Source organism: Pantherophis guttatus, chromosome 2 (genome assembly GCF_059756535.1).
Source record: "Pantherophis guttatus breed Tessera chromosome 2, ASM5975653v1, whole genome shotgun sequence".
NCBI lineage: Eukaryota > Metazoa > Chordata > Lepidosauria > Squamata > Colubridae > Pantherophis > Pantherophis guttatus.
The window spans coordinates 184,487,905-184,510,851 of record NC_142064.1 but is presented as its reverse complement, the minus strand read 5'-3'; the positions used below and the strand labels follow the sequence as shown (position 1 = coordinate 184,510,851).

Here is a 22,947-nt window from a genome sequence, read left to right as displayed (position 1 = left end):
CTGCAAGAGGAAGTATATCATCAATGAAGTTACAAGGAAATAGCCTAGATAAGCATAACTAAACCGAGACAGATTTGAATAAAACCAATAGCACTCTAAAAGTCATGAATTCATAAATGTGTGATTCAGGGGTGAAATGCTCCCGGATCGGACCGGATCACCTGATCTGGTAGCAATTTTTCCCCATGGTTTGGCGATCAGGTAGCGATCGCCGCCTGGGTGTCATTACTTCCTGGTTTTAACCAGGAAGTAATTTTTTTTACTTTCTGCACATGAGCAGGTTTTGCGCACGCACGGCATGTGCGCTTCCAAACCGGTAAGGAAGGTAAGTAGATTTTACCCCTGATGTGATTCAAAACTTACATTTCTATATATTAATGCAAAAATAACAACCCAAGTCAAGCCAGAAAAGTAAACAGAATAGAAATTTATTCCAAGTTTGCTTGGTGAGATCTAGGATGTTGTCAATAAACCTAGCCATCATAGGAATGATGGAATATTTTGTAACACTTGAAATTCAAGCAAAATTTTGCAGAAATCAGGTACAAAATACCCTTTAGGCACTTCAGGAGTATGAAAAATGTCTGAGTTAAATATTCTTCATAATAGAACAGAGGCATTAAGGTAGACATGGATTGATTCAAAATACAGTAAAAGGCATCATTCAATCAATGGAACTTTATCATAACCTATAAAGAAAGAAAAAACAATTTATTTCAGTAGCATTTTAATCCAAAAGTCAAGCAATTATGAAATTCCAGAGGATAGGGCCGATATAAAACTTTAATATTCAAGATACTGCAACAGTTCAAATAAAGTTTTATTTTAATGTGCACTATCATTTGGGTCTTGAAATACTAGTTTTTGCTTCAATATAATTGCTAGTTATATTATCCTGCTAATAATGCAGCAATATGTAAATATTAATTAACAGTCAGGTGTAATCTGACTGTTCTTTTTTAAAAGAAGCTGTGTAAAATGAAAACTGAACTTAGTGGTAGAATATTAGTTTTAACTAATAAGGCTGAGACCCTAGCTAATCTTTTGTTGACACTCCCGTATTTCCAAGTTATTTGGCAAGAGCAAATTCACCATAACAAATATGACAAAGATCATTGCTTCATCATGTAAGGTTTCTCTTTGCAAAGAACAGTATGATCGCTGACTTTTATGAACTACTAAAAATTTAAATAGGAAATAAATCTACACCCCCAATCCTGAGTCATCACCCAAATTCATTCCATGTCTGATTTGAAAACACTAAAGCTTTGTCTCAAGGGGAAAAAAAAGATAATTAAAAGCATAACATTTCTCCTCAGCTTGTTTCCAACAGAGCAAATGATATTTGGGGAAATCAGAGTTTTGGAAATAAAAGCCAAAGAAGCTTTCTAAACTGAACTGGTTATAACAGGAACCAGATTTATAGTTTGGTATAATCCTTTCTGTAATCATATTTCTGTGGCAAACTTCACCATTCCAGCACCCAAATTCCCCACGAAGTACTCCCTAACGTTTGGACCTGAAAAACTTGCTCATATCCCATACAATGCACTTCAAGTCCAAGTGATATGGTTGCTTTTCTGTCTCATATTTAAAAGGCAAATAAAATGAATACTGTAGTCTTGCTAATAGCAATGAATAAAAGTACTTGTGAATCAATAACATATGGTGGCTTTAGAAAGGGGACAGATTTTCCTGTTTGGCTTAGAATAATTAGTATACAGCTCAATAAACAACCTAATTACATTGGGTTGCCTGTTTTCTGAAGTTCCCTTTGGTAAGTACATAGTAAAAGTCTTCTATGGTATGGCAATATGAAGTTTAAAATTCAGTTTACACAGATATTGCCCACAATCAAAAAGGACCCATGCTATTAATAGTTTTCAGTAATGTAAAAGAAAATATCCATTATTTTTCATATGAAAAGTAATATTAAGGAAGAATCAAAGAAAAATTAAATATGAAAAATTAACCATTACTAAATTCTCTAAGTGGAAATCTCTTTTATTGTGGCTATGAAACAGGTACAAAAGAATGTTTTGGTTTAGTCCATGAGCTGCACATCAATCTCAGTTTATATTATAAGTCTCTATGTTCATATAGCACACTATATTAGGGTCATCTGTCAACAGATGAAAGAACAGAAACTGTTCTGTTGACCAGAATATCAATTCCTATGGTTAGTTCCATTAGTCCTCTCCTTGGCTTTCTACAATTAACCTTTTATCACTGGACTATTCTCCAACCTCTTTTAATAAGTGACCAACCCTATTCCAGTTTCTAAGTCTGATGAATTGCAATCAAAATTTAGAAGCTGAGCCTGAAAAGCTAAGCCTTTCCCCTTACATAATAATGTTGTTAGGAAAAACAAGGTTTATGATTATATTTTTTTCAGCAAAGTGAGTTGGTTTCATCTTATGCAATAACTATCCTAACTCGGCAAGATTATTGCTTTGAGCTCTCAGTTTATGTTCTGTCATCTCTTGATATGCTGCACACATACACAAAAGTAATCACAAAACTATATAATAATAATGATGGAACAGGGAGAACATTATTCACTCCTTGAACAAAAAGAGATATATAAATATAATGAAAACCAACAAGAACAAAATGGCATTTACCTAGCTCATATACTGCCATAGAAAAAGACGTAATTGTTAAGGCCACTGTTCCTTCAGATACAGGATTGTGTCACTTTTTAACTGTGGTCCAAAGAGTGGGTTCAACTGAGCCAGAATGGCAATCAGCCAGCTGCAAAATAAGAGCAGATTTATTAAAGAATTGGCTAATAAGGCATATTGACAAGGCAGAAATAGAATAAGTCTAGCATCTACACAAATACTTACAGAACTATAATTTCAAAAGAAAAGGACTATAATAGTTTTAGGATTTACTTAGAAGTCCAGGACATATTTCTTAGAAAATGCCCTTTTCATTTCAAGGAATAGATAATCCTATCAATTATCCTTTTCTAAAAGGGATAAAATGTTATATAACTAAAGATTTAACATCCCAATAATTTTCCCCTACCAAATTTACAAGTTTTAGATTCTGAATTATGTTTTTGTAGCCAAATGACTTCATCCCACATGCTTGGAAAAATTGCTGAAGTACATGGAAAAGTATAAGAAAAAAAGTCTTCCCTGTCCTGCTCCTGAAAATAAGCAATAAGTATCTCAAGCAGCAACTGAGTGCTAAGACAAAAAATGGAAAATGAGAACGTCGGAGGAATTTGAAAGGAATACTACTGAGAAGGAGACAGTTGGCAAGAGGACTCTAAACTGCAATATTTTGTTGCAGACCTCTTTAGTTTCTTCTAATGAAATATGGTTCTGTTTTAGCATCATAGCAGTTACATATATGACCTGTGTATACCTCTTAATCTGAACTATAAATTATCTTATATTTTGTTTTCTAAGTGAATTGTGTTCTGCCTTGAGAACATATACATTTATTTTCCTTTATACATAGACTTTATATGTAGACTTTTTGCTGAAAATGGAAAAAATGAAGCGAGTTTGGGACTGATTACAAAGGTTTGTTTATGGAAAGAAGGAAACTATGATAAGTAACATGAGAGGCTGAAAATGGTGATTACCATGTCTATGACTGCTACAAAGATGATCAGAATTCATTTTTTTAGATATCTTTCCTTTATAGATTTCTTGCTGCGGATGGAAAAAAAATGAAATGATTTTGGGACTGATTATAAAGGTTTGTTTATGGAAAGAAGGAAACTATGATATGTAAATGAGAAGGTGGAGATGGTAATTACCATGTCTATAATTGCTACAAAGATTATCAGAATTTGCTTTTTAAAATATATTTCTTTTTTGTTATTCCTTTTTTCTGTTCCTTTTCTGTTACTCTTTCCTTTTCTAGTTTTTCTGTTTCTGTGTTTTTAAAAAATCTTTGCAAGATCTTCCTTTAATAATTAAAAAAAAGAGAGATAATCTGTATATATCTGTATGCCACTTTGCTACTGGTGATTTTTTTTTGCCTTAGATACAAGAAAAAAACATAAGAGAAAAGTTAATTATTTTTATTATACATCTCTAGCAAAGAAAAAGCTTTTACTCACATATTTTAATAATGTTATGCAAAATTGCTCTTAAGAACTTTTGAAATCACAGTGGTATATTACAATATACATGACCTTCCTTCTCAAAGCAGTGGTCACATTAACCAAACAGAAGTCATGGCCAAGACGCAAACATTTTTCACAATGGAAAACACAGAGGAAAATGCAGCACGTTTGTTTTTGAATCGCTCAATTTAACAATTCAGATTTGAAAATGGACTTTAAAATCTCTTTAAACTGTAGAGAATTACTGCTGAACTAATGTTCAGTATACAAAACAGGTTATGAACACAATGGTACATCTAACTGCTATTTCTAGAATGCTTTTGAAGGAGGAGAAACAGCAAAGCAGCTTTGTAATGGGAGCTGCTATAAATGCAGAGAGCTTTGGCAGTCATGGAAAATTCCACACAAACCTGGATGCTTGCACCAGAAAATAAAATACTGATCAGATGGAGGATAAAACAACAGCAACCATAGACAGATACAAAGATTAACTATTTTTAGATTTTGTTAATTAATTTCCCCCTCTAATGTTAAGTACATGTTAAACAACTGAACAAAAATGAGTCTAAATCTTTAAAACAAATACAGAACCTTAAGAGGTATTAGCATTTTACTTATTCTACTGCTAGTCAGCGGGGACTCCAGGATAGACAGCTGCATTATAGATATCTTTACTTACATCAAATTAGTAGGACCTCTAGTAGCACAATATTATATGTGGTCCTTTCTAGAAAAAAACCCTCATGTTTTCTTATCTTCTTACCATATAATGTGCAAGTACCACTGCAAATATTTACTTATGTCTGCCTAAATCAGTATTTCAATTAATTTATATTTCAAAAAAACTGAGAGGGCCTTTCAGAAGTTGTTGATAAAGACAGTGTTTTCTGCTCTTACCAATATTTATTTCCTGTCATGTGCTGTTGTGCAGCATCAAAAAGCTTGGAATGCACTCCATGGTCTATGCTTAGTTCATAAGCAGACACAGGGCTTTAGTTCCTAGCCATAGTTAATTATAATTCCTCATTCCAACCAACTGTGGAATGTAATCTTTGAAACTAACAGAGATTCTATGACAAAAATGTAGGAAATGTCTTCCGAAAATTGATTATTTTGAAAAAGAAAATGCATTCCTAGCAGCTTACAAAAGCAAATGGGATTGCGGGTGGGAGACTGAATGAATGTAAACAGACTCTTTTTGTTATACTGAATACTGGGCTTTTAGAAAGCGGACTAGTATTACTCAAGATTTTTGGAAAAGCATACTCACAAAAACACAAATATACTGCACAGTACACCCCTATTATCATGAATTCCCCAATGAAATACCATGGCTAATACACAGCTTTCTATGTTATTCAGGGGCAAATTACCCAGTTTCCAAATTACCCTGGATTTTTCACAATCCTTTTAGGCAAGAGTTAGTTTAATGACTGCATAGACAAACAGGCAAAACACATCCATGAACACCAACTACCAGACAGAAGGTATGACGAAAACTGTTTAATTTCACAACATATGGACAGACTCAACCATAGTTTCAATTGGGAAACTGTGACCATCCTAGACCAAGCCAAGTCCAAAAACACTAGGGAATTTCTAGAAGCCTGGCACTCTGACAAATTAGCCATCAATAGCCACATGGACATAAAGAATATCTATATATTGTGCAAAAGAGATAATCAATAAGCCAAAAGGTGAAGAAAACCCCCCAAACACCTCTCCACCAGCAATCAACACGTAAATACGCATAGATCAACTTCAAGATTAATGTCAGACCAACAATCTAATAAACAATACTCCAATCAAGGAACTGTCGAACTGCCAAGTGTAAGCAGTCCAACCAAAGAAACTCTAAAACCATCCCACCAACACTGACAGGGAAGCCACTAGAATATAAACTGAGAGTAAACTCTACTCCTTACTAGCACTGAAAATGTTACTTAGTTTGGGTAATGAAATGTCTGCAAGTAAACCAGCAAGCTCAGAGAGCATCAAGGACCCTTCAAGAATTAGTTTAAATTCTTCTGAACATGGAAGATATTATTAACTTGAAAAACAGATTCAGTCGCTGGACACAAGAAAAACTGATTCACGCTGCAAACAGTGCAATTCCAGACAATGTCAGTACTGTCTTTTGCAGATTTCATGTGGGTTCACTTCAGTATATTCCAATAGTCTTTTATTGCCCAAGAGAATGAAGAGAAGAGGAAGAACTCCTTGTGCCAGTTATGTCGTGTTAAGGCTTTTCCTTGAACAAGATAAAACAGGTTTAGCAGTCCCCAAAATACGTTGCTGGAATATTGTATATAAACTAAAAGCAAGAATTTGTTACTAATATCTGATTTGTTATTTTAATGTAAAATATAGGTCCTAAAGGCAAACATCAAAAGGAGATAAAGCTGAGCCCTTGATAGCAAGGTAGCTGCTTAACATTTCGCTCATCCATCTATTGAAATAATTAGTTATAGCTGGAACAATAGAAACCCCATTAGTACAGCAACAGTGACATTCAGAGCTGCTGTTTGAATACTGCATTTTTCATTGGAAGCAAAAAAATTAGGATTATTAAATTAAGAAAAGTCATGTATTCATTATGAACTATAGACAGCATGCAGGAATATTGGGAAATGGGAAATCTGCTACAACCATCTTCTAATGCTATTTGCTAAAACTGAATAACATAATGGACAACTGGACAGAAAGTGAGCTTAACTATGCAGCTGGCAAGCTGAAGCAGGAAATGTAGTTAGAAAGACATAAAATTATTGCGTGACCATTATATTTCAACTCTTAAGAAGCTCTTCACCCTAAGCTTTATACTAAGACATTATTTTTACATGTTTTAATAATAACGGAATAACCAAAGAAGATTTAAATTGAGCATCTTATATCTTACTATCACTTGCCAGGAAAAATTTCCACTCAGTTTTGCTGCAATTCACACAACTTAAATAAACACATATAGACCGAGATGCTGTTTATGTAAGATGGTTAAGTGTAACATGGCTGTTTAGATCCATGTTAATATCAGGAAAATTAAAAGAAATGAATCTGATTTATAAACGGTCAAGGATAATGCCTATCCTTTTATTCTCTGAAAGATAAAAATGCTAATTAAAAAGTTCTTGAAGGTATATTAGTAAGTTATTATCAAGTGATAAAATTACATACAGTATTTCCATAGCACTAAAAATTAGGTTTCCAGTCATACAAACAGTTGTAATCCTGTTCTATACTCTTAAGATAGTATTTGGTTTCCTCTATACGTGTCTTCCCAGTGTGGTGGCTTCTAGATCTGGTGTCTGAGAATTTGGGGAGTTGTATTTCAAAACACATCTGGAAGATGTCAGGTCGGGCAAGGATGCTCTCTATTGTGAATGAGCAATCAGTACTTTGCAGACATACATAATAATATTTCAAGCCAGTGAAGTACCACAGTCTCCCGTGCTTTCATGAACAGTAGAAAAATATCTGAAATTATATTTGAGTAAATGAGCTGTACCCATCATAAATATAACCATGTTAAATGATATTTGTTTAATAAAGATATCTCTACTTCAAATGTAATATCTGCTTCCAATTCAGCTTGACTCCAGTGTCTGCATGAGAAAATCTGGGTTGGTAGCAATGAATTATACAGCAGGCACTACTGCTTTCCTCTGAGAAAATTTTTGGTCTCCCCAAGCTAGCCAAGCTTTGCCTTTCTTGGTTGCTTCCCAAGTGTTAAGTCCAACACTGCTTAGTATTTTGGGAATCAGGGAAGATCAGCTAATGCTCCCATCTGCTATGTCAACTTCTATTTCTAAAATTATAAAGTATAAAATTAATGTATAGAACGCACTGATGAAATGGAAAAAAGCAAGTGATGTGGGAGAAAAAAGAAGAGCTTTAATTTGAAAAACCTCAGTATGTTTTCCATCAATGTAAATTCTCCTTTTTTTTTACTAATAAAGTCTTATTTCTATTTCTTGTCATTAATAGTTGTTTATACTTGTTTCAAATATTTGTTGTGGTTTGCTGCCTAGTCTCATTTGTGAGATGGGCAGCTATATACATTTGTTAAATAAATACAATAAATAAATTACTCCCTTGGGCACGTAACTGATGCTGCAGAATCACTATATAGTAGAGTATTGTTTTGTAGATCTTGAAATTTCTCAATGGATAACACAATTCCATATGCTGAAAAATTATGGTCAAAGCCCTTGGCACTAAAATGTTTTAGGCGAAAGGTCATACATAGTTCAATATAGAAGGTTCCATTCATAGCATTTTGAAGTTTTATTTTAAATAAATACAAACAAGCTGTTGCCTGTCACTATTGATAATAGTATCAGTTGGCTGTATCAATAGTCTGAGTCACCATAGAGGGCTGCAGGGGGTGGGTAACTAACAAATATGCCTTGTGATAATACAACACACACACACTGTGATATATGTACTTGCATGCAATACTGAAATCGAAGTACGAATAGTGACAGGGTTATGCCATGATGCATGTTTTATCATTTCGCTACCACTGTAGTTTAAAGCAGATGCTTGGGCTCAGTATAATATAAAGGTAGCTTTTTGCATTCAAGGACCTAATTGGTTTACCACTTACTACAGTCAAGTTCAAATAACAGAACTGGCTCCAGATATTTTTGATGGGTAACTGAATACTCACTGACATATTGGACACTGCCGTTGTTGCAGATAAGTACAATTTTGGGGGAATTAAATGGGGGTGGGTGGATGGTCATTTCCCCCTCATACATACTGGCATTCTACCAGATCAGGAGTGCAACAGCCCCTTCCTTCCGGTCTATTGCAATGGATAAGTCACTGGGTAAATTCACTTGCAAACAAGAAGAGAAGTTGACAATCACAGGGATCTCATACTCACTAGCTCAACTAGTAAGTGCTAAAGGGAAGAGAGGAAATATGTTAGCTTTGGTGTGTCTACCAAGATAGGTGGGTGTAAGCTATGCTGAATTCACACGTATCTTCTGAAACTTACATTCCCAATCATATTTCCAAGTTTATTAACTCCTTATTTATTACCAACACAATCTCTCAACACTGTGAAAAATTCTCAAAGTACTTTATGAATGGCTGTACACAAAATATTTTAAAATATTATCTGACAGATTGACAGCCAAGAACTTAGGATAATATAACTTCCTTCTTTTGCTAGTAGGTTAGCTTAAAAGAAAAATGCATAAAAATGGCTAATATTACTATAGGTGTATGTTGTGTGAATGTATGTATGTGTGTAAATCTGGAAATCTCCTGACTTCAAAGACGGTGGGCGATGATCCTTCATACATTAATCTACAATTGTTAAGAGCCAATGATAAGGAATACAGGGACTTTCATTCAATGCAACATTAAAACAGAGAAATCATGATGCAGAGCATTTTTAAAAGTCATTGGGGTCACAGCTTCATATTTATGAGTCTTTGGCTTTGTTGAACCATAAATAAGTATAACATGTGTATAAAAAACAAGTTATGTAGGACTTCTATCTCCTAGGCTACTACAAGCTACAGTAAGTTAAATCTTGTTTAGGAATAAACAATGTGACTCACAGTTTATAAAGGTAAGATGAAGGCCAATGCTTAGATAAAACTTGCTATACACAATGGTATTTCAGGTTATTTGCTTGGTTTTCCTGTTTTCATTATTACAGTATTCAGGAATATTATTTCTGCAACTATTCAGAGAATTTAAAGACTAGCAGAAGATATAGCTTATTAAAATGCACAGACTGTTGCAAAGTATAGCAATACCATAGAACAAAAAAGCACTTAGCCTTCATTCCTACTACAGAATCCAGATACAAAATCCTACTAAAATAGTTTAACTTAACAAATAAAAATAATAAGTAGAAACAATACTAAAGTAGGTAATATTAAAAGATGAACAAGTTGCATATATATTTGCCACCAATAAACACTGAATGACAAAAAATACATGAACACTTACAGATCAATACTATATGTCATGTACACATTTTCTTGCATTATTTGCTATGATGCAAGTCTTCCCATTCCAAAATCAAGACACTAAACTCAAAATACGGTATGTTGTAGTTACAGCATAGATTTTACCACATATGGAATAAAACATTAATACTTACAATAAGTAGCAGCACACAGCAGTTATCACCAGCATTGTATTAATAACACTGTGGAAAGAAGAAAGATGGCTAATAAAATACAAGTCATATTTACAAATTGGCATTAGAAAAAAAAAGGGGGGAAAGAAATTTCTCTAATCTTATTACACATAAGTGAGAGATACTGATATAATCATTAAATAATAATTTTCCAAAGTGTTCTTAAATGTTAAAATATGTAGGGTACTTTAGATTTAACAGGGTGGATAAAAATCAATGATTTTTTTTAAAAAAATCAAAAAAATCAGATTTTTTTGATTTAAATCGGATTTTTTTGATTTAAATCAAATTTATTTTAATAAAATGCTTTGGGAGTAAAAATCTAAAGATAGTTTTCTATTTAAGATACATTAATAATTTAGTTTAATCAGCATAAAATGGACCTTAGTTATGTAGCATGAGGCTTTATATTCTGCAATATTGGGACTGTTGGTGAGTCAACAGCGGGTCAGAGGAGGAGCCGCTAACAGAAAAGAGATGTCAGCTGCTCTTTAAAAATTATGATTTAAATCGAGTTGATTTAAATCAAGCCTTTTTACTAGTGATTTAAATCATGATTTAAATCAAATCCACTGTTAGATTACATTAGGTTATTGTAGGATAAGTCAGTACCATAATCATAGCTCAGAGTAAACAAGGCCATGTTTACAGTAAATTAAGAGTGAATCATTAGGATACAGCCAACTTGTATGAAATGTAAAATGAAAGTGTAAAGCTTTTCTTTTCAAACTCTCTAATCCAGATCTTTGAGAAAGAATGGGAAATCTGTTCCAACAGTAGTTTCTATTCTGCTGTCAGGAACTTTTAGATCCACAACTCAATCTTTCAGCCATTACCATATTTTCAAAGAATGAAATGTCACCAATTTCCAAATTTGGGATTTATTTCTCTTCTGCCTCTCATTCTCATTAAAAAAAAAAAGCACCTTTCGTATATACATATCTGCCATGAAAAGCCAAAGGCATCTATAGCCTATGGCTGATAAAGTCTCAGCAACTATAGCAGGTAGATATATTTATCAGAGTTAGCAGCATAACCTTCCCAACTAGAGCAAAATAAATTATCCAAAATAATAAAATACTGTCCATTCATATAAGCCAAAGAATTTATATATCCATTTTTTAAAAAAGCAATATTCAGATATTATCATATATAATCCAGTGTCTACAGAGGTCTTCGAGTCACCATTGACTCCTGGCAACTGTCTGGATAAGTCCTTGTAGTTTTATAATATTCCAGAAGTGCTTTGTCATTGCCTGAGAGTGACTAGCAAGGTCATACAGCTGGTTTTGTGATTAAGGTGGAACTAGAATTTATAGTCTCCCAGTTTCTAGTCTGATGTTTTATCCATTGCACCAAACTGGCTTTGGCTGTTGTTCCAGTAGCGTTAGTAAATCAGACCAAAAAAAAAAAATCAATGTTCCAATTACATTAAAAAAGACTGCTTGCAAAGCTGAATGAATAAGACTTTGTTCAGAATAGAGGGCATCAAAATATGTTCTGAGAACCACCATTCATTTGATTATTCTTTTCCCAGACTCATGAAGCTTATGCAAATATTATTCAACATCTGACACTTGGACATAAAGACATTTTTCTAAATAGAAGACATTGCAAAATCAGAATTTTCACTATAGGCCATTATTTATTTATGCAATTTTAATGGAAAGCTATTCTTGCCACAGAGATCAGAACCAAGCTAATTATCTCATTGCTATTTGTGGGTTTTATAAGGAATGTAGTACCCTATATGAAAGGCACCATGGCAACGGTAAGAACAATGTTTTTAGGAAAAGTTTCAGTTCAAATTACCGTATACTCCCTACAAGGGAATAAAAATGATTTTTTGCTGATTTCCATAACTAAAAGACCAGGGAACCACTAGTATGGCTAGTTATGCTTGCTTGCCTTTAAAAAAGAAGATATTCATCTTAATATTTCTGCCAAGCAACTACACAATCATTCTCACATTGAATTAGATTTTAGTTAGAATAGATGACAGTTGATTCAGCTAGAGAATTCAAATTCTATTCAAGACAAAAAGAAAATACTGTACACTGAACTAATTATTTTAATCTGTTAACTATGATTATTGTTTTCCAGTGAATTTTATGAAGAAAAGTAGTTACAGCCATTTTGGAAGCTTATATATTTTCTGTGCCTAATGGTTGCTGGAATTGGGTATGTTTAGTTTAATGAAAGAATTAGGGGTGACATGATAGCAATGTTCTGATATCGCAGAGGTTGGCACAAAGTAAAGGGAGTCAACCTATTCTCCAAAGTACCTGAAGGCAGGACAAGAAGCAATGGATGGAAACTAACCAAGGAAAGAAGTAACCTAAAACTAAAGAGAAATTTCCTGACAATTGGAACAATTAATCAGTGGAATGACTTGTCTCCAGAAGTTGTGAATGCTCCAACACTGGAATTTTTAAAGAAAAAATTGGATAACTATTTGTCTGACATGGTATATGATTTCCTGCCTGAGTAGGGGATTGGACTAGAAGATCTCCAAGGTCCCTTCCAACTCTGTTATTCTGTTATACTTTGGATTATTTTCTTAAATTCATTGTGTTATCTATTATTAATATAATCTAGTCACACATTGAACTGATATGTTTATTAAAAGTGATCAGTCACAATATACCTATCTATGATATGGCGGTCTGTTGTATGTGGAAAGTTAGTATACAAAGACTCCTGTTCTACAAATTCAAAGAAATAAAAACCCACGTAAGAACAATGTAACTAAATCCAATGCAACACATGAAGTGCAAGACTTTACTGTACTCCACAGACCAGCTCAGATATTCCTTGGAAAAGGCAAATCAGGACATTTACTCATCCCTTGCTCAAACATCAAATGGAGAAGTACATCGGGTGGCCTTCAGAAACTGCAACTGGGTTAAGAAGTATGCAACTCTATATTGTTTCATCTACAGTACATTTCTGAACCAAAGTTATTGCGAAAGCCCCAAGTAATTTTGGGCCAGAATACCTCAGAACCTGTTTCTTCGTGGACAACTAACAAGGAGAACTTGCTTCAAATGTCTTTTGAAGTCTACATGTAGAAATAGTAGAGTCTTCTTATCCAAAGCAGCCTAATTTTGAACCTTCCTTTCTCAGAAGCCTGCCTTCTAGTGGCAAAAATAGCTTCCTAATTTGCACATTTAATTTTATTTTGCTCTACGGCAAATGGTGCTCTTTTTTTCTGCTTTAATTGTAGGGAGCAGCAATCTCTTACCTTCAAAATCCTTTGAACTACAACCTCTCCTGGTAGTACCACTATTACTACTAACAACATCATCAACCACCTCCTGGGCAAGGATTATGGGAATCGGAGTTCAAATCATCTAGGCAGCACTCAGTTTCCTTTTGTTTTGTTGTTCCATTCCTTCCATCCAATCACCTCTGCTTAGCAATTATTATTTTTTTAAAAAATAAAATAAAAAGCGCTTTGTAGATTTAAAATAAGCAAAACCGAAAAGCGATCATCACGTTTTGACTTCATATCAAAGCTGTAAAAGGAAAACGAAGAATTCGGAGCAACGATAAAAGGGGAAGTTACCTAAAATGCCATATTCATATTCAACGATTAGCGTTACAGAAGTATAAAACTATATAAAATGACAGAACGAACCGGAATATTTGTCTCATGCCCCCCATCCACCCCTTTGGAGTAAGAACAGGAACTTAAATAGAGAGAGCAGCCTAAAAAAATAATAATAAACCATCACAAGTCGCTGACAGGGCTCTGCCCCTTTCAGACAGCCTCGCAGGAGCCGATGTTCCGGGGAAGGGCCTGGCTACATATAGGATTCCTTCCCCCCCCCCCACACACACACACAAAGCCCAAGTGGTTCGGCCGGGACAGCGGGGGTGCTATCATGATTAAGAGGCAACGCACAAACACCCACCGGGGACATGCTGACAACATTGTGGGAGAGCGGGGAGGGGGAGAGAGAGAAGGAAAAGGAGCTGCGTTGCGGTGGTTCTCCAAGCAAGAGGAAGCCCAGGTCCTTTCTTGTACGGAACCGGAGCCGTGACAAGCGTTCTCCCAGCAGCCAACCAGGCCAAAAAACCGGGGGGGGGGGGAAGGGAAGCCAGGGTCTTCGCTTCTTCCTTCTCTACGGCGTGCCTTGACGTTTTCCTTTTTTTTTTCTTTTTTCCGGTCACTTACCCCCGGTTAGGGCCCTTGGGGACCAACCACGGCAAAACTCCACCGATCACCCCCCAGAAAACGCTCATGACGATGATGGGCACTAGTAGGCCGCCGTACGCCATAGCCGCCTTCCTTTCCGTACCGACTCCGGCTCTCTAACCAAAAGCTACGGCCGATCGACACCCCGTTTTCCATAGCCACGCCTTGCCTTGGCGTCCTGGCCAATCGGAGGAGCCGTTAGGACGGGTCTGCGGAAGGCGTCTTTTCGCGCCTCCTTGGGCAGGAGGAGGAGGAGGAGGTGGGGGGGGAGCGCGGCTTTTCTAGCCCATATATTCTTCGTTCGCTGCGTAGTGGCCTCCTTGGGCCAAACGCAGAAGGGCGGCCTTTCCTTGGAACTGTCCCGGTGCACCTAGCTTTTGTGGTTCCTCTTACTCTCACGGCCCCCCTCCTCCTCCACACGTGATCACGGCTATATCGTTTGTAGCTCTAACTACTCTCGTCATCTTAACATTTGACACATTTCAATACGTTTGCAAATTAAGATTTCTTTCCTCCCCCCCCCCTCCCCGCCCCATAGGAGTTGAAAAGAAAGCTGCTTTTGCTTAAAGGCTATTTTTCCCATGTTCCCTTTCCCCCCTTACGACAGGAACTGCAGCAAAATGGGCAGAAAAGGAAACTGGGAAATGAGGTTCACCTGAGTATCTGAGTGGTAAGAGATTAGGAATGCATTTCACAGTAATATCCACAAGCCTGTGTGATGTACAAGTCTAAGGTAGTAGGTAACAGATGAAGAATGGGCAATGCTGAACAGAAGGGAGCAGCTTCAAATTCAACTGTTAAAGCAGAACATCTGGATACAAGAGACTTTGGCCTTTAACCAACAAGGAATGCAGGTGTGTATTCCATTCCCAGACCAGCTTGTTAACTAGGATTTTGCCAATGAAAATAACCCTTGAGTATGTCAAGAGCCTTGATAGTACAGTGGTTTAGTGCACCCTGTTATTAACACAGCTGCCTGCAATTTCTGCTGGTTCGAATCTCTCCAAGGCTCAAGGTTGACTCAGCCTTCCATCCTTTCTAAGGTAGGTGAAATGAGGACCCAGTTTGTGGGGGCAATAAGCTGACTTTGTATAAAATATACAAAAGTATGAAGGCTATTGCTTAACGCATTATAAGCCACCCTGAATCTCCGGAGAAGGGTGGCATATAAATCAATTAAAAAAAAAAAAGTTATGTTCTCTGCTCACAAAACATTATAAAGGATGCTATAGTTAGATTTTTCCTTGTAGAAAACACTGTATCCCTACTAGCTTTTCAATGTTAATTATTTATTTATGAACTAAGATGTTAGGATAGTAGTTCTCTAATTTCTTAATTTCAATGATTTGAAAAATAGCCCTGGAAGTTCATGTCTAATACCATAGTTTTCACTTTCAACCATGAATTCCCTGCAACAAACATACTATTACAGGAAACTAACTAGTATGGCTAAGCATTTCTCTGCATCCATGCATTTTTTGATAAGAAGAAAATCTCTTTTTTTTTTCTAATTTGCAATATATTGCCTTTATGTTACTATACTAAAGTTGCAAAAATAAGAACACTGATACAATATGATTTACTGAAACTTTAATGGATCTGACAAAAAAGTCCATTTTATTCTTGCATCTTCTCAATTGTTTCTTCCTTGTATTTTCCTTTCTCTTTTCCAACTTGGCGAGACTTCGCTTTGCGTTCCAAGATCTTTTTTCGATCCTTGTCCAGCTTTAATCTTGTGATCACCACCTAGAGAGTCAAAGCAAATACTTTAAATATTTTTCCTTAAATCTTCCAAGGCATGTCAGTATGAATGATTCACTACGTAAGTTATTTATAGAATAACTAACTGGTTCATACTTATAGATTTGTTGCTCATTTTTAAAAACGTTGCAGTTATGCCCTATATTACAGCTTGTCTCGGAGATAGTTTGTGGCTTTCTTTTCAGCTTAACGACCCTAACTAGCACCAGAATTTCCACTGTAAAGCAAAGCAGTTGTTAGGTAAAACATCATTGCACTGCTTAGCAATAGCAGTTCTAGTTATCCGAGTTGCAGTCATTAGGCAAAGACTTCTCTTCGGCCCTGCTGCTCCCTCAACTTCCCCCATCCTCTGCCTTTTGGCTACCCTGCACTCTACTGCCTCTTCTGACTTTTATTGTCTTCTTTCTCCTATTGAGGTTGCACCGTAGATGTTAGGTGGTGTATTTTGTTAAGGCCGCTGATAGTCTTTCGTGATGCCTGTCTTTCTCCCCTTCATCTCTGCCCTTTTGATTGCCTTGCCCTTTGCTGCCACCACCTATCATGCCATCCACACCAATCTATACCATCTTCTCCCACTGCCGAGACAGCACACCTGGCCAAGCTTCTAAGAACAAAAAATAATGCACTTGATGGAAAGCTAAATTAAGTGAAATGCAGATGTGGATCAATGTTTAGTCAAAGAACAATGGAAATAATGAATTCAAACTAAGTCACCTAAATACAAATATTCCCTTTGGAGAATCTTGAGCGTGTTATAGTCTGGGATTTACAAATTTCTCAATTATGAATTTCTAAATGAATGCAGGGAATGATTTTTCAGCATCTGATATCCATATAAGAGATTCATTCCAAATCTTTATTATAAAGTATGATTCCAAGAAGTAAAAAAAAAAATTATACATTCCTTGTAAACCAGGGATGTCAAACTCTAGGCCTGGGGGCCGGATCCGGCCCGCCGGGTGCTTAGATCTGGCCTGAGGGACCACCCTGGAAACAGTGATAGACTGGCCTGTGGTGCCTCTGCCAGCAAAAATGGAGCTCGGGAGGGCCGCAGGCAGCTCTCCCAAGCTCCGTTTTCATTGGTACAGGGTTGCAGGAGGCTGTTCCAGCTGAAAACGGAGCTCGGGAGCTTGTTTTTGCTGGCAGAATGCTTGGGCCACCACAGGCACCCCTGACACGAGTGATGTTGAGCTGGCCATGCCCACCCTGGCCCCCCGAGGTCAAACACAACCCTAATGTGGCTCTCAATGAAATCGAATTTGACACCCCTGATATAAACTGACAGTTCACTTAAACAAGTCATAACTTTTTAAAACAATGGAAACATTTTTAGAATATAGCAGTCCTTAAAATGTTAGGCTCCTGGAATACTGCAATAAGAAATTTACTGTTTCTACTCTCGTTATCACAAAACACAAAAAATGATATTCTTGGTAAGCCTATTGTTACTCTCTGTTATTTGAATCATACAGTAAGTTTTTTATCTTCTGTATTCGAACAGATGGCATTAGTTTAGAGAGATCCAGAAAAATTTAGGAATACATTGATTTCATTAAAAATGTATCAGTTCATTGGTGGCACTATAATTTCTATAAACAGAAATAAATTAACAAAAAATATATTGCTACCTTTTCTCATCCACACAAGCATTATGCAGAGACAGAATATGTTTGTAATAGTAATAATTTCGTGTAATAGAAATTATGCTTGCTGCCTTGGATAGAATCTCATCTGATTCTTACTAACTACATTTTCTATGAATAATGTTGCTAATTAAGTCAAGAAAACACATCAGCATGTCCTTCAAAACACATTCAACATAAAGAGAAAGCTGAAGAGATAAAATGTAACCACCACCACCATCCCCTTTGGAGGAAATCTCAAGTTTCTGGTGACTTCACAGGCATGTCTTGGCAGCAGTACAGGACTGATTTATCACTGCCTTCTTTTGGAATGTTTTTTTAACTTCTAGGTGTAACATCCTTGGGCTTTCTTGATGGTCTACCATCCAAGTACTACCCAGGACTTGCTTAACTGAGGACAACTTTAATTCCAGAATTTAGTATGTACAATCATAAATCCCAAGTAGAATAACTGTTTGACTAATACTAAGAAAATAGCTTTAGAGAAATTATTTTTCTACACCAGCTTTGTGAAAGATGGATGCCCTAATTACACACATCAACTTCAAAAATCCAGAATTGCTAGCCAGCAAACCCTTGCTGAAAATAGAGGGGAAGAATAATTTATTCTGTATTATGGTTTATTATGCCTTTGTACAACTTTCTATTTTAATGCATTCATTTTTGAAATTAGTAATAATTAACATATAATTATAAAATACATGTGTAAATAATCATCTGATTAAAACTCACCTTACTAGGGTGAATGCCCACATGTACAGTTGTGCCATTAGCTTTCTCACGCTGTACACGCTCAATGTAAATAACATACTTCTTTCTATATACCTGGACTACCTTGCCAATCTGCTGTCCTTTATAATGGCCCCGAACAACCTAGAAATAAAAATATCTGTTATTCTTTAAAACATTACATTTTAATATAATACTTAAAATATTAAGTATTTTAATAGCAGGAAGTTCAAGAATGATTTATGAATGATCCTATCATCCTAACATGATTTCATACAATCATAAAATAGTAACCACACTAGTTCTAGTGAAGCCCCACAGACTTGGAAGGCAATACTATATGCTTTAGATCATAGGTGTCAAACTTGCAGTGTCATGTTGCCGTCACGTGACTTTTTCCCCTTCATGGAGCTGGGGTGGGCATGGCCTGCGCATGACGCATCCAGCCCACAGGTTGCCAGTTTGACACCTCTGCTTTAGTTGGGGCAAATGTTATCACCTGTTTACTGTTCCTTAAAGCAGCTGTAACTGAGAGATTGTGGAAGTTAGGAATGGAGTGGAAAAAAGAGCAGGTATAAACAATAAAGATACAAGGGTTGAGTCCATTGGCAGTCTTAACATAAATAGCATAACCCCAAGCAACAAAAAACTTGGGAAGAAAAGTTTTTAACTCAAGACTCTGCTGTAATGAGCTCACTATAAATGTATAATGCTTTCTCTGCTGCAGTAACTGCCCTACGTAACATTGATAGCCCAAATCACCTTAGCCTTCCAGAAGACTGTTAAAACTTGGGTCTTTCACAAGTAATAGGGAAGCTCAATTTATGGACTTGTTATGTAGTGCTTTGGTCATTTTTCCCTCTTGTATTGTACTATTTTAATTGCTTATGATTTCATTATTATTCATAGAAGAAACAAGAGAACTTCACATACTTGAACTTCATCATCCTTTCGGATGGGCATAGAGCGAACATTGTACTTCTGCCTCAATTCTTTGGACAGGGGTGAAGACATGATCTTCCTCCGAATGTGAGATGGAGCATTGAAGTGCCGTTTGCGATTCTTGCTGCGATCCGAAGTCACAAATGGATTGAACTTCATTTTGACTGGAGAAAATACACATTATGTAATTAAGCATTCATTAAGAAATATATTAAGATCGCAACCGCACCTGCCTCCAGATGCAATTTAAGGTGCTGCTTATCACTATTAAAGACCTTCATAGTTTAGGACTATCTCCTCCCAGCTGTTTCTATCCATCCAATTTGGTCCAGCAGGTTGGGCCACATCTGCCAATGAATGTCAGCTGGTGTCACCTAGGACAATAGCCTTCTCAGCCATAGTTCCTGCCCTCTCAACATTTTCCCTTCAGAAATCAAGGTGACTACAATCATGTTGGCCTTTCATAACACCACAAAGACTTGGTTGTGTGCCTGGACCTCAAATGTGTTAAAGGTGTATTTCTTGGCTGTATTAACATCCATGGCAATAGTTCTAATTGGTGACCATATATATTTATTTTCTTTTGTTACAATCTTGTTTCTACATTTTGGGATGTATGCAGCCCAGGGTCACTTGTTGAGATGGAGGGCTATAAAAATCAACTAAATAAACGGCAAGACCAACTGTACTTTGGGCAGATATAATTGTAGTATTTTTAAGCCAAGAGTATATTACTGTCAGAATATGTAGGTAACATCACCAGTATCTATGGGAACTTGAAGCTACTTTTGCATCTTGGACATAAGGGTGGGTACATGACAACTGAATACCAGTTTATAAAACATACAAAAAAATGTATTTCTTTCCTGTTCTAACAATGTCCTACAATATGGTCTCTATAAAGGTCTGAAGTTTATGAATCTAATTATCAACATAACCAATAAAATCATTAAAGACCTTATTGTCTTTGGTAGACTATTATTCAACCTACAATAATTAATCTTCCTATGTATATTTGCCATTATGTCTCTTAAAGTAAAAAGTTCAGATAGTAACCTGAAAACAACCAATATATAACTGACAAAAAAATCCTAAACAGAAGTATTCATAAATTTCACTATGTTCACAATACTGTACTTCTTTGCAAGCTTATGCAAGATATTAAACACTGAAATATTGCTGCAGTCATAACGATCCCCAAATAAATAATGTTAATACTTTCATTACGGCGACTAGAAGACGAATTTTGAAAAGAGCTCATTTCCCCCAATATCAAAGGGGGGGGGGCGCATAAGTATTGATATGAAAAATGGCAAACCACCTCAAAACGATTTGAAGTTACTGTTCTAAGCTCTCGTCTTGCTGAAGCTGAACAGCAGCCTTTTAAGTCTACACTGAATAGAACAGAATAAAACTTTATTGTCACTTTAAATGCACACTAATCAGCATACATTAAAATGTAATTTCGTTGCATTCAGCTCTCAAAAGATAACCATTATGCATATACCCACACACACACACATTAATGAGACAGAGAAACATCACTGTCTAGTTCGAATGTATACATATACACGGAGAAAATATATACTGTCCATTCAAATAAGACCCTAGTAGCAGCTTGAAGACAACATGCCCTAGGCCAGAGGTCTTCAAACTTGGCAGCTTTAAGACTTGTGGACTTCAACTACCAGAATTCTCCAGCCAGCTCTGGCCTAGGGAGAGATCGGCGGACAGAAGGGCCGCCGCAGAAACGACATCCTGAAGTTTCTACTGCTTAAAATACAGAAGCGGCAACAAAAGACTATCCGTTTCGTGCATTTCCCCACAAATCACAACGGAGAATCTACGACCAACGAACGGATGACAACGGATTACAAAAACCCACCCCTCCATCTAATCTTTACCTGCAGCTCGTTCGGCTATGGCCGCCCGGAAAGAGCTTGCTCCTACTTCCGCCGGTTCTAGTGAGGTCTCCTCGAGGTCTCGCGAGAATTGCCTCATCTGAGAATGTTTTGAGTAGAAAGATGTGTGGGTCGGCGCCACCTGGCGTCCAATGCCACGTAATAGCAAGTGTTGCCGGCCGTCTCAATTTCTGTATTGTCAATGCACTCCCCCCACCCCCCACGTCCTCTATTCAGGCTCGTATCCCAGGCACCCGTTCATACTTTCTCTTTCCATTCGCAAAAGCCGCAACCTACTTATCAGCTCATTCAACTTTCACTCATTCCATTCTTCCGTCGCCCATTTCTTTGACTGTCGCTTCCCTTCAGCGTCCCCCTTATTTAGGACTCAGGAAAAGTTCTTATTGGAAGATGTACGCGCGCGGTGGCGGCGGTGGGGTTAGTGGAAATGGAAAAGGCAGCAAAAGTAAAGAAACATCAACGTTTCTCTTTCTTTCACAAATGTGAACGATCCTCGCAAATTGCGAGACATTTTAAAGAGATTCCGTGCGTTTGAATTGGATCGTATTCAGTAGGCGCACTTTCCAGTTTGGGAGCGAGAAAGGTTCGAGCAGGATCCAAGCGTGGATTGAAGGAACTGTATAAATAATGTATGATTACTACTGCATAATACAGAGTTGGCATGAGCGCTTGCCAAATTCCTAGGAAGAGCTCACCTGCATTTTCATACAGATTTTAACCAAGAACGAATTAAAAAGTAGATGATTCACAGACTTTTAACCAAATGAGATTATGAATATTCATTGATAGTATACTATGCAATGGCATCACACATTGAACAAATTAACTTATTTTAACAATGGTACTTAAAAATACCACAACATGTAACTAACATTTTCCTGCAGAATTAGCATTGAAATACACGTTGTTCTCCCAATATAGGGAAATCTAAAACTCACTGTTGCTCTAATAGATATGTTACTAGACTAAATCACACTACTATATGAATTCAAAAACAAAGCTTTCTTGAAATTTAGCAAAAAAGAGAACTCAATGGATCTTCTTAATATTAGGTGTTCTATTTTTTTTACTTAAGCCAATATTCTGTTGATTTAGTATTTATGTTGCACTTACCTTTTTTCTTAATGATAAAAAACAAAATCTGAAGCAAAACAACACTGCTCCAAACCTTCCACCTCAAAAAGACCCATCTTCATTTCCGCAGAAGAAAGGCACAGGCAATCAGAAATGACTATGTGTTCATTGGTTTCAGGTTTTTACATATTGAAAAATATATGTAAAATCCATGCAAATAGTACAAATCGGTGGGTTGCTCACAGTTCTGTCCGGTTCTTTAGAACCAGTAGTAAAAGCGGTGGGAGGCTCCACCCACTCTCCCAGACGTCATAATTGACAATCTGCACATGTGCAGAAGCGTGCAAACCGATAGTAAAGGTAAGTGGAACCCACCCCTGGTACAAATCCATCAAAATAAAAATAATTTCTCAAGAAAAATA

At 36.5% G+C, this 22,947-nt stretch overlaps 2 protein-coding genes across 2 annotated transcripts; both read right to left on the bottom strand.

Annotated features, from left to right (window-relative positions):
* Positions 1-412: 412 nt before the first annotated feature.
* On the bottom strand, positions 413-14,665 carry ATP6V0E1 (ATPase H+ transporting V0 subunit e1). The gene is made up of 4 exons (XM_034405485.3): positions 14,434-14,665; positions 10,215-10,262; positions 2,625-2,754; positions 413-689 (listed from the first exon to the last, which is right to left on the bottom strand). The coding sequence occupies exons 1-3, from the start codon at positions 14,535-14,537 to the stop codon at positions 2,661-2,663; spliced, it is 246 nt and encodes an 81-aa protein (XP_034261376.1). The 5' UTR covers positions 14,538-14,665; the 3' UTR covers positions 413-689; positions 2,625-2,660.
* A 1,364-nt stretch (positions 14,666-16,029) lies between these two features.
* Positions 16,030-21,539, bottom strand: RPL26L1 (ribosomal protein L26 like 1). Its single transcript, XM_034405496.3, has 4 exons — positions 21,434-21,539; positions 19,521-19,693; positions 18,591-18,731; positions 16,030-16,200 (listed from the first exon to the last, which is right to left on the bottom strand). The coding sequence occupies exons 1-4, from the start codon at positions 21,528-21,530 to the stop codon at positions 16,072-16,074; spliced, it is 540 nt and encodes a 179-aa protein (XP_034261387.2). The 5' UTR covers positions 21,531-21,539; the 3' UTR covers positions 16,030-16,071.
* Between the last annotated feature and the right edge of the window lie 1,408 nt (positions 21,540-22,947).